Source organism: Eptatretus burgeri, chromosome 17 (genome assembly GCF_056783735.1).
Source record: "Eptatretus burgeri isolate ZD-2024b chromosome 17, Ebu_testis_v1, whole genome shotgun sequence".
In the NCBI taxonomy this organism is placed as follows: Eukaryota; Metazoa; Chordata; class Myxini; order Myxiniformes; family Myxinidae; genus Eptatretus; species Eptatretus burgeri.
This window is the reverse complement of record NC_140977.1, coordinates 7,464,035-7,479,475: the sequence shown is the minus strand read 5'-3', so window position 1 is coordinate 7,479,475 and position 15,441 is coordinate 7,464,035. Positions and strand designations below refer to the sequence as shown.

The following is a 15,441-nucleotide window of genomic DNA, read 5'->3' as shown; positions in this document are numbered from 1 at the left end:
CATGTGGGGTTCTGATCCAGAATGCAGTGGTTAAGTAGTTAACATCGTGTGTTTGACCAACAGGGAAATAATATCAGACAGGAGGCAGAGGATAAAAACTCGAGCCAAGAGGAAAAAGGGGAACAAAAATGCAGGACGGAGTTCAAAAAGCCAACAAAAGATACGAGGCAGCAGAAAAAGGCCACACACGCACAAGGAAAAGCGAAAACACCTGGAGAAAGTTTAACAATCCCCATTATCATTACCTTCATCACAAGGCCAATGACCTTTTCTGCCAATGTTGTGTTTTTGCCATCAAACGCTCGGCCACCCACCCACCCACGCACCGTTATCAGCCCTCACCGACTCGATTTGTAAAAATGAGATGTAAAGGCTTGGCAGCAGGTGGATTGAAGAGTAAAGGCGAGGAGAAGATGGGAAGATGGGGAATAAGTCAATGAAGAGTGAGAAGGCAGGAATGCCAGGAAGGCGATTGATGGAGCAGTCTCTTCAGTAAGCCTCGAAAGGATTATCGTAAAAGGATAGAAGGGAGCTCGAGGGCATGAACATTGGATCCCAGCGTGGTTTCATCTTTACGACTGAGTGATCAAAGCAACGGGGTCAGATAATGTTGGAAGGATGGGGATTTCAATTACAGGAGCACAACATCGGATCAACGAGACTTTCAATGACGCGCCGTCTTCTCGCCTTGCATAGTCTGCAGACACTTCAATCTCTAAAACAAAGACCGATTAAATCGAATGAGAATAATTTTCTCATTGCTTCACAAACTCAAATCAACACCCTGTATTGGACAGCACCATTTAAGATTCAAGTGCTCTACGGCAAGACAACAAGGTTGATCCGAGGCTCAAGCGAAGAACAAATGGGCTTCGGTCTACGGAGTGAAAGGCGCCACAGGGACCAAGGCACAAAAAGGTAGAAAAATATAATAAATAAGTGTAAGGTGGCAAGAAGCAAAGGTAGAAATTAAAGTAGCAGTACAAATTGAAAATCAGAAACCAAGCGAGAAGGCGGAAAAAAAAAACAAAAGGAAAAGCAGACAGAAGAAAGGTGAGCAAAGACAAAATCCTTTCACATCCCGAGCACATCCGTGAAATGAGCGAATTCACCGACTCGCACGAAGATTTGCCCTTTGCAAATCCCTTTTACAAGACTCCTTCCTGCCCAAGAGAAAACGTCATCATTGTGTTGTAGCAGACTTATCAAACGAGTAATAGCTCCACGATTATAGCCTTGCTTTCAACGGTTATCCAGCTCAATCCCTTCACTCCTTCCTGGACCGACTAATTAAATTGAAATTAAAACAGAACTTCAAAAATATCGGACTTGCACTGCCCCATACACTGGGTGCACAAAGCACAGGTAGAGACCAAGAACCAACTGGCATTTCGAGTTTTTGATCTGCCGTTAAAATGAACTGCGATTGGCTCAGGGAATGATAAGATTTTCACGAGAGAGAGGGAGCGAGAGAGAGAGAGCGAGAGAGCGAGAGAGCGAGAGAGCGAGAGAGCGAGAGAGAGAGGAGGCTCTCTATGATGGAAGAAGCACAAGATATTTGGATTAAGGCCCAGGTTTTTGACAAATTGCTTCGTAATTAGGTCTTCTTGAAAACATCGCTGCTCCATGGCAAAAATAAAACCAAACAAGAAAAAGAGTAATCAGAGATTGCAGACCCACGCCAGGACTTCTTTTGAGTGGTATATTTTTCTCGGTTTTAGGGTAAATTCAAAATAGCTGCCAACCATGTAACCTATGATATCATATGTGTGAACCTTTTGTTTCTCAAGGACAGGCGGTCATACATGTAAAGTTTCGCTTCGATTTGTTTAACCATTTCAGAGAAGAAGATTTTTGAAGGTTTATTATTTTTTTTAAACAAGTGGCTGCCGAATCACATGACCGATGATGTGATGAATTTTTATTTCTGAGGACCATTTTATCCCAAGATGACCCTCAAAATTTTTCATACTGATCGGATGTGACGTTCTACATATGCAATTATGACATCATTAAGAGGGCACCTATGATGTCATTAAAAAAAAATCTAACTCATTACCCATGAGGAGTACTTGCTCTGTGCCAAATTTCAATTTTTTCCTTGGTGCGGTTTCAGAGATACAGAGGTCCAAAGTTTTTCCATTTTTAGCCGCGTCTCGTTGTGAACGCTGGCTCGAAGAGAGCTCCGCGTTGTTGTTCTTCTTCTTGTTCTTCTTCTGGTGAAGACAAAACCTTTCTGACGTGGCTCTTGGACACATTTGTCCTTGTTCCAATATGTCTGCCACGCCACATGACCTATGATGTCATAATTATCATTAAAACATTCTACATGAGTAGTCAAAACCAATGGTGAAAAATTCGTCTCAATCCGACAAGCGGTTGCGGAGAAAAACATGAAATTTCTGTGCCGACAAACAAACAGACAGACAAACACACAGACCCAAACGCAATACCCTCTCCTCTGGCGAGGGTAATAATGAGGATGAATTACGAGAAACGTGGGAAAGATTCAAACTTGATGGACATGAGGCGTGTTGCATTTGGAATTGCGATATTTTATGCGTTCGATGCATTCCTTCCCTTTCTCCATCATAGTCGCAAAAAGGGAATTCTTGGAAAACATCAATTGGATTCTATGATTTAAAATCGAGTAAATATATCAAATCGCTTGATCACGGATGTCATATATATATATATATATATATATATATATATATATATATATATATATATATATATATATATATATATATATATATATATATATATATATATATATATATATATATGGATGTTATCTCGATTTGCATGTTTCAGAAGGTGGAACGGAGTCCTACTAGATCTCGAAGTATTCGCCTTCATTTCAGTAAAAGGAGGGGGGGTGGGGGTTCACGATTCATGGACCAAACTGTGAAGTTGTGTTATTCTCAAAGTTTTGTTCCGATGGCTCTTTTCAAGATCGTCACTGAGCCCCGGACAGTTTCCAACTGCAGTTCATTCGTAGTAATATTCCCAAGGATGGGTTTTTTCAGATCTCTGTTAGGTTCTTCCTCATCATTCCCATTGCTCCAATAATCACTGGTTCATATTTTGGAGCTCTTCAGATTCGAGGATTTTTTTCACTTCATTTTCGAGGTCTTCATATTTGGTAATTTTTTTCTTCTTTTTTAAACCCAAGTACTATATCCAGTCGTGATGCTTCATTTTCTACGTTCACACTCGATGGGATCATTGGGTCATACGTGAGCATTACTTCCATGTTCTCAGTTATTGCTTGTGGTTCACATTTCCATGAGTTTTCTGGGACTGGGATATCAAAATTTTTGCAGATGTGCCAGCGGATTACTTTACATACTCTGTTGTGCCTCGGTGTGTACAGTTGTTCTGCCATGGGCTTTTTTTACATCCCCGCTAGGAGGTGACTCATGCTGTTTCTACCTTGCTGAACCAATACTTGTCCAATTAGCTCAATCCTGCCATTTTCTTAAAGCCATTCATGGCGTGTCTCTGGTCTTGGGCATGAATAATGATTTGTTCTCCATCCCAGTTGAGCTGGCCTTTTCTAAGCCATTCCAAAGGGACCTTCTTTGTCTACACCCAATCTGTCCAACTCTTTTTTTTAATACCTTCCTGCTGTTTTGTCGTTCTCCCAATTGTCAGTGCATATCATTGATATTTCGCTTTATATTTTTCTTTCCTCTTTTTTTTTTTTTGCAGTCGTTGGGCTGTATCCATTGCCGTTTCGGCCTCATGCGTGACATTTTCCATTTGCACCAGTCTTTGGAAATGTTTTGCTCGGTGGTTTCAGGATACCTTCTCTGGCTTGCTGTCTTCACGTTTGTATACAAATTGCATTCTGAAGTCTGTTGAACGTTTCACATATTCAGCCAGTCCGACGGATGTCATTCTGTGCACTTTGTCGCGTTCCATTGGGCCACTACCTCCTTCTCGTCTCCGCAGGTACATTCTCGGGATGCACTGATTTTTGCACAACATTTTGTGGATTGCGAAGAGTTTGCTTGTTCTGATATATCGTTTGTTGATTTCCGTTTGTGACCAGTTTATTATCCCACAGCTGTATTGGAAGACTGGTACTGCTAGTTGGTTGATGGCTTTGATTTTGTTTCTCGGGGTGAGATATGCTTTCAGGATAAGCCTTGTTGTACGCAATTATTTTGTGGATTTCTTTGTGACATATTTGGTGGCACTCTTCTACTCAGAGGTATTTAGATGATGCTTCATTCTCTAGCTCTTGTATCGTTGCATTTGTGTCAATTTTTATGTTGATCTACCTTGTATGAATGTGCACTTGGCACACTAATCAAGACCAAATTCCATTTGAATGTCGGCGGAGTACCGTTTCACTAATTTCAGTTGTTCTACCAATTTTCCATCATTTCGTGCGGAGTTTTAGATCATCCATGTACAGTCGACGCGTCACAGTTCCTGTTTCTTTTGAAGTTGTCTTGTTGGATGTTGGGGTGTATCAATGCAATCAAAACAGGAGGGGCGAAAGACGATCACCCTGGAAGATCCCACGATACATCTTCACTCCTGGTATTTTGATCTTTCCTTCCGAGTGTTGCAGTGTCAATGTGGTGTTCCAAAGCTCCCATTACTTTCTCAATCAGTTTGATTATTTTGGGGTTGATCTTGAACAATTGTATGCATTTTATCATCCATGAATGTGGGAGACAATCAAAAGCTTTTTTTGTAGTCTATCCAGGCTGTGGACAATTTGGTTCTTCTGGTTTTACAGTTTTCGAGTATTGCTGTCTGTGCCTGTTTGTGGAGAGGATGTTGAGGCCATGGAGAGATTCACTTACCTTGGCAGTGATGTTCATGGCTCTGCTGGCTGAGTCAGAGGTTAATAGACGTCTGGGTTGGGCCTGGGGAGTCATAGATTCACTGGATAATGGGGTGTGGCGCTGTCGGTACCTGTGCGGGAGGACGAAAGTCTGAGTCTTCAGGTCCTTGGTGCTTCCAGTCTTGCTCTATGGATGTGAGACTTGGCCTCTGACAGGGGATCTGAAATGGAGACTTAATTCCTTTGGTACCAGGTCTCTTCGGAGAATCCTTGGCCATCACTGGTCGGACTTTGTGTCCAATGAGCGGTTGCCGAGAGACTCAAATGAGATTTGTTACCTGCATAGTCCGTGAGCGTCAGCTGCGGCTGTATGGACATGTGGCTCGTTTTCCTGACGCTGATCCTGCTCACCAGATTCTCTCAGCGAGGGAGTCTCGTGAGTGGAGGAGGCCAATTGGACGACCATGTTCCTCATGGTTGCAGCAGGTTGATCGGCATCTCAAGCAGATGGGGATGGGCCAGGCATCTGCCTTGGGGATGGCCAGACAGAGGCCCTGGAGTACCGGCAGAAAATGGACGCAGCGACGTGCTGCTCTGGCGCATGCTCCCATACCTAACCTGAGTATGGCCTTGTTTAGTTTAGTGGATGGTCTATTGTTCTTTGCATCCTCTATTACATCCCTCCTGTTCTAACTATAGGCCTACTTCTTGCGTTTGGTGATGGTACATAATTTCTGTGAAGATTCCCATCAGAAGTTTCCATGTTATTGGTCTATATTTGTGAGGTAGTTGGATTTCTGCAGATTTTGGGATGATGAAGATGTTACCCTCTGTGAGGCATTCATCTATTACCTCCTCCCCTTGGATAAGTTTGTTGCATGCTCGAGCGTAGTGATTGTACAGATAAGATATAAGAGCATCTAGTTGCTTTTGCCAGAAATTTGGAACTCCATCTGGACCTGGGCTATTAAAGTTTGGAATTTTTCCTTGCTTTTTTTTTCTATTTTCCCTTCATCTATTATCACTGGGGGGCATTTCCTTTAAGGGGCTGTCACACCTTGACGTTTTAGCCAGCGTATGGCAAGGTCTCAAAATGTATGTAAAACGCTGGCGTACGCTGAACTATTGATGTTTTTTTAAAGTTTTGGGCGTATAATAACGTGTTGGACGTATGCATAACGTGTTAGTAAGGTACACAGAACGTTTTAATCACATATAGATAACTTATACCAACGAATGCTGAGCGTGTTGTCGGCGTTCACAACCTATGCCCAACGATAGTCTAACTTATGCATAGCGCGCAGCAGTGTATCGCCGACGATCACGTGGCGTAGGCTATTCATAGGCTGCGGCTCGACGATTCAAATCATAACTGCACTAGACATCGAAGTGTGAAGTCGCTGTCACACCTTGACGTTTTAGCCAGCGTATGCCGACGTATGAAAAATTTGCCGAACCAAGCTGGCACACGTCGAATACGTTATGGGTAAGTTTTGTATACGTTAATAGCATGCTGCCATATGTCGTAGTACGCTGGCATACGTCGTCATACGCCGAGTACGTCGAGAAATTTTCAGCACGTTGAAAATTTCGACGTATGACACACATTCCGCATACGCTGGCATAAGTTGTAGGCACGCTACGCGATCGTTGACACACGTCGACATACGTTACTCATCAGTCGAAACACGTCAATGTAATGGTTAGCGTCAGTGTTCCAGACTCCCTGTTTTTTTGGGGGGGGGGTTTTCTTCGGTATGACGGTCATGTTGACACTTCGATTTCTAGTGCGGTTATGATTTAAATCGTTGAGCGGCAGCCTATTAATTATATTATAACCGCACTAGAAATCGAAGTGTTCACATCACCGTCATACCGAAGAAAAAATAAAAAGAAAAAAGAAAAAAAACAGGGAGTCTGGAACACTGACGCTAACCATTACATTGATGCATTTCGACTTAAGAGTAACGTACAAGTAACGTATGTTGACGTGTGTCAACGATCGCGTAACGTGCCTACAACACATTACTCATAGGTTAGAAATAAGTTTCGGTGACGCTAAACATTACGTCGACGTGTTTCGACTTATGAGTAACTTACAAGTAACGCGTGTCGATGTGTCAACGATGGCGTAACGTGCCTCCAACTTATGGCCAGCATTATGCGGAACGTGTGAGTCATACGCTGGCATACGTCGAAAAATTTCAAGCATGGAAAATTTGTCTAACACCTCGGCATACTACGACGTATGCCAGCGTACTACGATGTATGCCAGCGTGCTCTTAACGTATACAAACTTACCCACAACGTATTCGACGTGTGCCAGCGTTTTAGCCAAATTTTGCATATGTCAGGCATACGCTGGCTAAGTCGTCAAGGTGTGACAGGGCCTTTAGGTGTTGCTTTTTCTCTTCCAATTTTTGGATCCAATCTGCCTCCTCATTATGTTCTTTTTGGTCTTTATAGATTTCTTTCCAAAAGTTTTCAAGTCTATTATTTTCGGGAAAGTGGGGGGGGGGGGTGGGGAGGTGGGGTTTGCGGACTAACATAATTTACAGCAATCCTTTAAATTATATTCTACGAGCAAAGGTATCAGTTGTGTCTGGGCATTGCCGGGTCCCTCCTTCCATCCCTTCTCTCCTCACAGCCACGCCCCCTCCCTCTGGACTCCCACCCCACCCCTTCCCCACCTCCCTCCAGACGTCCACTCCACTCCCCTCCCACTTCACCCCTTCAAACTCCTCCAACCCCCCCCCCCCACCAGTGATGGGAAATATGAATGGCATTTCAAGTCCCATCACTACCATCACCCTTCCTTCCGATTTCCCACTGACTTTCACAGCTTGTTCTGGACCTGCTCATGAAATATAAAGGCTTGTTTGCTGACCTTCTCTTTTGCCTCCGTGCTGTATCTAATGCTTGATCAAGTTCTCGGGTTTCTGGATTTTCACGCTCACTTCTCCTGGTTACAGTGTTGGACAGTCATATGGTAGCGACTCAATATGTAGCTCTTGAAGTATTCATGTAAAATTTCTGGGTGAATAACATTTCGTGTTCTTCTCTTTGGAGGAAAGTCGAAGCTTTTGAAGTTCCGACTCGAGAGACGTGAACATGGGAAATATCTAATAATCTACACTAATAAATGTGTGTGTGTCTCCTCCGTAACTCCAAAACCATGAAATCTAGCAGCCTGAAACTTTCTATGCATATCAAGGGAACTCCAAGGAAGTGCATATGTGAAAATTGGGTGTTTGGGTTAATTAAAACACTCCTTTTTAAGATAATTAACTGCCTTAATTAATTACATCCATTACCAGGCACATCCTCGGCCACTTCGTTGGCATCTACTCCACTTTCCTCACTCATATTATCGAATGGCTGATCATCACACGTACGAATTGCTGGATACATTGCAACACTTTCTTGGCTTCATTTCATTTCCGTATAAACACCCGATACCAGCGTTCGTGGCTTTATTTCATCTCCAAACATGCCATAACCTCAAGAATCTCTAAAACCAAGCCAAATTATAAAATTTGAGCTCCAGGATTGAACTTAGCAGCAGTTCCGACTGCTCATAAAAAAAAAGTGTTCATTTGTCCAATTCGGACATATTGGTCATTTCAGGCACCTCCTGGAGGCATGTGTTTAATATGATGGTTCGGTGATTGCTGTCTCTTGCCAAGCCATTCCTTATCAAACATTTCATTGGAGTGCTTAAGCCACTTGCCGAGCGCACTACAGTCAAAAGCAGAGTTCATGTCCCGATCGGTATGTACAGTCGGCAGTTGCTACAATGTAGAGGTACATGTGGGTCGATTGGTAATTTTATACGACTCGGTGTGCTTTAGAAAGGTTATATGGCTTCTCTTTGCGAGTTTCAAAACAAAATACATTTGATAAAACCAGATTTCCGAGCCGTATTAATGAGTTTTCTAAAGTACAGAACCAAATTTTTTCCACCTGTCACATGACAATTGGTGGCACGTCTTTGAAATGTCTACAATATAATGTTGTTGTTTTTTTAGCTTGTTCAATGAAATTCCCCCAAAACAAGGGTGAAAGCTAATCAAAGTTTTTGGGTTGTACACAGTACATACTGTGGTCATCACACCGATTCCAATCAACCGATTCCTGAAAAATTGCCGATATCGGCCAAGCATGAATGCGTATGGTGTGTGTGCATGCTGTTGATAAAGTATAACATTCTCTCTGCTAACACCTACATATATCTATCTATCTATCTATCTATCTATCTATCTATCTATCTATCTATCTATCTATCTATCTATCTCTCTCTCTCTCTCTCTCTCTCTCTCTCTCTCTCTCTGTCTCTCTCTCTCTCTCTCTCTCTCTCTCTCTCTCTCTCTCTCTCTCTCTCTCTCTCTCTCTCTCTCTCTCTCTCTCTCTCTCTCTCTCTCTCTCTCTCTCTCTCTCTCTCTCTCTCTCTCTCTCTCTCTCTCTCTCTCTCTCTCTCTCTCTCTCTCTCTCTCTCTCTCTCTCTCTCTCTCTCTCTCTCTCTCTCTCTCTGTCTCTGTCTCTGTCTCTGTCTCTGTCTCTGTCTCTGTCTCTCTCTGTCTCTGTCCCATCCTCACTCTACCTCGTTCCAATACAGTGCAACACCATCCCCACTACTCCACCTCTGTCTCTGAACATATCCAGATGGTGGTTATCTCCATACGTGTCTGGATAATGGTTGTCTGGGCGGCGTTTGTCACCGGATGTGTCCAGGTGGCGTTTGTCTCCGGACAGTATTTACAGTATGACCAGTAGAAAATGGATATCAGACCTTACTTTTTGCCATCTTCACTGTTATTCCATGCTGAATCATTTTGATGAGACAGCATGAATCACAATTAACACTCCTCTGCTTGTCTGCCTTCGCTTCCTCTCACCCCTCCTTCCTTACTCGCCCTTCCCTCTCTCACTTCTTCGGCTGGAAGAGCATGGGAGGAGTCGATTTATTTATATAATCCGAACCACCTGGGTTTAATCGATTATGTGAGAGCTAATTGGTTATTCCCTCCATTTACAGGTGAGAGATGTGTGGTGGGTCTTTGTTTTACATACATACATACATATATTATACACATTTTCACTACATGGCCAAAAGTATGTGGACACCTTCTCGTCCAACATCTCATTCCAAAATAATGGGCATAAATATGGAGTTGGTCCCCCCCCTTTGCTGCTATAACAGGCTCCACTCTTCTGGGAAGGCTTTCCACGAGATGTTGGAACATTTCTGCAGGGATTTGCTTCCATTCAACCACAAGAACATTCGTGAGGTCTGGCTCGCAGTCGGTGTGCCAATTCATCCCAAAGGTGTTCCCTGGGGATGAGGTCAGGGCTCTGTACAGGCCAGTCAAGTTCTTCCACACTGATCTCGACAAACCATTTCTGAATGGACCTCACTTTGTGCACGGGGGCATCGCCATGCTGAAACAGCAAAGGGCCTTCTCCAAACTGTTGCCACAAAGTTGGAAGCAAAAAATTGTCGAGAATGTCATTGTATGCTGTAGTGTTAAGATTTCCCTTCACTGGAACTAAGGGGCCTAGCCTGAACCATGAAAAACAGCCCCAGATCATTATTCCTCCTCCACCAAACTTTACAGTTGGCACTCTGCATTCCGGCCGGAAGCGTTCTCCTGGCATCCACCAAACCCAGATTTGTCCGTTGGACTACCAGATGGTGAAGCGTGATTCATCACTCCAGAGAATGCATTTCCACTGCTCCAGTCCCATTGTGGTGAGCTTTACACAACTCCAGCCGACACTTGGCATTGCCCATGGTGATCTGAGGTTTGTGTGCGGCTGCTCGGCCATGGAAACCCATTTAATGAAGCTCTCCATGAACAGTGCTTGTGCTGACGTTGCTTCGAGAGTCAGTTTGGAACTCGGTAGTGAGTGTTGCAACTGACGACAGACGATTTTTCCACACTACGCGCTTCTGCAGTCAGCGGTCCGGTTCTGTGAGCTTGTGTGGCCTACCACTTCACGGGTGAGCTGTTGCTCCGAGACCTTTCGACTTCACAATAACAGCACTAAAAGTTGACCGGGACAGCTCCAGCATGGCAGAAATTTGATGAAATGACTTGTTGCAAAGGTGGCATCCGATGACGGTGCCACGTTGAAAGTCACTGAGCTCTTCAGTGTGGCCCATTCCACTGCCAATGTTTGTCTTTGAGGATTGCATGACTGTGCGCTTGATTTTATACACCTGTCAGCAATGGGTGTGGCTGAAATAGCCGAATCTACAAATCAAAAGGGATGTCCGCATACTTTTGCCCATTTCGTGTATATTCCATCTGAAATTGACTTTTAAGTGTTCAATGGAGATCAGGGAAGTGCTCGTCACACTCCATGTTTCGAGAATACATTATGTATATATATATATATATATATATATATATATATATTTTTTTTTTTTTTTTGTATACCTTGGTCGAGGCTCGTATGAGAGCTAACACACAACTCACAGCAAGGAGGCATGAGACAAGAGGGGTGGGAGTGGAAGGGACAAAACATTGGGGAACAGACACAGGTGAACTGTGGAAGGGAGAGGGATGGGGATGGGACGGGGAACATGGCGAGGAGAAGATGGACATTACAGGGACTTTCAGGAAGGAAAGCAGGAGAATTGAAGGAAGTGGGCTTGGGTGGATTATCGGGGGTAGAAAAGATCGAGGATTTGGATGGGGGAAGATAAGAGGTGGTGGTGAACAGCTGTTTTGAAAGCCTGGAGGGAAGAATGGGAAAGAATAGAGTGAGGAAGTTTATTCCAAAGGCGGGAAAAAAGAGGAATGAAAGAGTGAAGATGAGCAGTGATTCGTGATTTTGGTAGTTTTACCAGAAGGGGTTGTTGGCGGACCTTGAGCGCCCTGTGGAAATGTGGTTGGGACAAATCGCAGAGAGAGCAGGGGGGCAAGGCTGGAGAGGAGTCGGTAGAAGACAGAAAGACCACCGACCAACCTGCGGTGATTGAGTGAGAGGCCCAAAGACTCAGCTTCATTGCGGGAGATGCCAATGATCTTAAAAGCCCTGGTTTCGACAGCGTGAAGTCGAGAAAGGTGGGAGGCAGGAGCACCAGCCATATATATATATATATATATATATATATATATATATATATATATATATATATATATATATATATATATATATATATATATATATATATATATATATACATATACATATACACCATATATATATACACCATATATATATATATATATATATATATATATATATATATATGGTGTCCCAAAAAAATACAACTTTTAAAATGCTTCGTTTGATCCTAAAAAAGCAGTAATTTTGTCACTAATGCTTCATTTCTTGTTGCAGAGACCCTGAAGTTTATTTTGATTCTAAGCAAGCGCCAGAAAAATGCCAAGACTGACCGTACAACAACGGACGAAAATTGTTGAACTTTGGCATCAGACGAAAAGTGTCATAGAGGTGCAACGTCTTTACTCGAGACATTTCGGTATCCACTTGCGCCATGCACCAAACTTTCGGACAATAAAGTGCACCATCGCAAAGTTTACCAATGTGAGAACCATCTGTGACCTTCACAAGGGTCACAGTGGTTGGAAGAGGACAGGTCGTAGTGAAGAAAATGTGGAAATGGTGAGACAGGTGGTCGTTCAGAGTCCAAAAAATCGATTTGACAACTTTCTGCTGAGAAAAACATTCATAAGAGCACCCACCGTTCAGAGGATCCTTCGCCAAGACATTCATGCCTTTCCATACAAAATTCAAACGTAAACAGTGCTTACTGATCAACAGAAACGCAAACGACTGGACTTTGCAAATTGGTTCTCAGGAAAGTTGGAGGAAGATGCAGACTTCCTCAAAAAACTTCCACATGACGGACGAATGCCATGCTCACTTGTCCGGGGAGGTAAACAAGCAAAACTTTCGGTACTGGGGAACTGAAAATCCTGGTAATGCATCAACTGAACTGGTGCCTCGATCTGTTCTGTCACCATGTGGGTGGCGGTTGGTTGGTATGGGATAATTGGTCCATACTTCTTTGAAGATGACCAAGGACGCACTTGCACGGTAAACCAGAGGAACTATCGTGAAATGATTCAGGAATTCTATCTGCCCGATCTACGTACTCAGGTCCGTAGGAGAAACAACCTGATCCAGATGAGAACGTAGTGGTTCCAGCAGGATGGGGCACCGCCCCATACTGCCAGGGAAACAAGGTGTTTTCTCAACCAACATTTTGAGGGCCGCTTTATCTCCCTCTACGAAGACGTTGAGTGGCCACCGTATTCCCCTGACCTTACTCCTCCAGACTTCTTCTTGTGGGGGTATCTCAAGGACAGAATCTATGGAAACCCTAGGCCACAGACTCTTGATCAGCTGAAGGAAAACATCCACCGAGAAATCCAGAACATTCCTCAGGAAACGTTTCCCAAAGCGATGGAGAACATGACAACGCGTTTGCAGGCAGTGATCGGACAACGTGGAGCCTACGTCGAACATGTGGTCTAAAAGAAAACGACGATTCTATACCAAAATTTAAATTTTGGTGGCAATTTTGACATTAGTACAATAAACTTCAACCTTTCAGCTTTCCATCCAGCCATATATCTTTTAAAAAAAATATGTTATGACCATCCTCTTTGCAGATGAAAAGTTGTATATTTTTTGGGACACCCTGTATGTATATATTACACATACATACATGCATACACAATATGGAATTTAGAGCAGATGCCAAAACCAATATGTAAAGGGAGAACACAGCAAAAAGAAGGGTTAAGACAAAAAACAATAAATAAATAATATAAATCGGTTCACACAAGCCAGGCGAGCTGCTTACCAAGGAATCCCGAATGACCTCACTCGTGTAGAATTCTGAAAAACACATTCAAAAACCATCAGAAAACCGAAACCCTTCCCGTCTCGCCGCAACTCCCTCGGCTCCTTCCACAGCACGAGAAAGCGTTCCAAATGCTACGGCGGAGCACACGGAGTTATCCCTGCTCACAGGCCTTGCGGTTTAATAAACACGAGGAGGGTTACGGCACAGGAGCATGGTTATGCGCCAGAGACTCCGAGGATGTTCGCCACTCTGAGCATGTAGGGCATGGCCCGGATAAGTAAAACCACTCGTTTGTTGAGGCAAGAATAACACGACGTGATTGACATCTGCCGTCACTCAGCACGTGCCTCTCGAGCAACAGCGACAAATTCGGTAACTGAAGAGAACGACTTCATTGGCATTTTTTCGAGAATAACCAATGGATAAGATGAACTATTATCCCATCTGCTCCCTTCTCATCCACTCCCAATGGACAAGATATGGTTATGAGACATGAGAATTTATCGCGATACTTTTGCTGTTACGACAGCCAATGGTGGCATCGGTTTCCTTCCTCCACAGTTTTGAAAGAATGCCTCAAAGCATCCCATGTTTATGTCATAAAGCAAGAGAAGAGAAGGTTCTTTATTGCACCAATATGGGGAAACCAAATATTACTAACACAAGGAAAGAGGGGATAAAATGAGAATAAAGAGGGTCAGAATAGAGAGTTAGGTTGTGGGGAGCATGGAGATAAATCACATGGAAGACGAGGGTGTACTCTTCACAGCAGTTGCAACGATATCAAAAGATAATGGACAAATCATCAAAGTTGATTCGATCCAAACATGGGATCCCAGCATCATGAACGACATGCTGAGATTGGAGTTGACGCAGACAAAATTGATAGATCAATCAAATAAACAAGCAAATGAAAGAACAAGGGAAATGGGTGGTATTTGTGGTGGAGATGGCACAGCATCGGATGGAACCATGTGGGATGTGATGGGATGGGATGTGATGGGATGGGGTGGGATGGGATGGGGTGGGATGGGATGTGATGGGATGGGGTGGGATGGGATGTGATGGGATGGGATGGGGTGGGATGGGGTGGGATGGGGTGGGATGTGATGGGATGGGATGGGATGTGATGGGATGGGATGGGGTGGGATGGGATGTGATGGGGTGGGATGTGATGGGATGCGTCGAGGGAGGAGCGGAACCGACGGGATGCGTTGTTGGCATCTTTGATCTTGGATCGTCGTAAGCAAACAGCTTGGATCGGATGGGAGCAGATCGTACAGGATGGGGATGGGAGCAGATCGTACAGGATGGGGATGGGAGCAGATCGTACAGGATGGGGATGGGAGCAGATCATACGGTATGGGGATGGGAGCTGATGGTATGGGATGGGATGGGATGGGATGGGAGCTGATCGTATGGAATATGGATGGGAACTGATCGTATGGAATAGGGATGGGAGCTCATCGTATGGAATAGGGATGGGAGCTGATCATATGGGATGGGGATTGGAGCTGAATGTATAGGATGGGATGGGAGCTGATCGTATGGAATAGGGATGGGAGATGATCGTATGGGATGGGGATGGGAGCTAATGGTGTGGGATGGGGATTGGAGCTGAACGTATGAGATGGGATGGGAGCTGAACGTATGGGATGGGGATTGGAGCTGAACGTATGGGATGGGGATTGGAGCTGAACGTATGGGATGGGGATTGGAGCTGAACGTATGGGATGGGGATTGGAGCTGAACGTATGGGATGGGGATTGGAGCTGAACGTATGGGATGG

The 15,441-nt window shown here is 44.0% G+C and overlaps 1 protein-coding gene across 1 annotated transcript in view; it reads right to left on the bottom strand.

Moving 5' to 3' along the window:
• UVRAG (UV radiation resistance associated) overlaps window positions 1-15,441 on the bottom strand; it is an 86,985-nt gene that overhangs the window by 61,724 nt on the left and 9,820 nt on the right. The window contains exons 3-4 of the mRNA XM_085862606.1: window positions 13,650-13,684; window positions 1-11 (exon numbers count right to left, since the gene is read on the bottom strand). The exon at window positions 1-11 is cut by the window's left edge and continues 151 nt beyond it. Coding sequence (XP_085718732.1) covers window positions 1-11; window positions 13,650-13,684 — 46 coding nt within the window. The remainder of the gene's footprint in view (window positions 12-13,649; window positions 13,685-15,441) is intronic.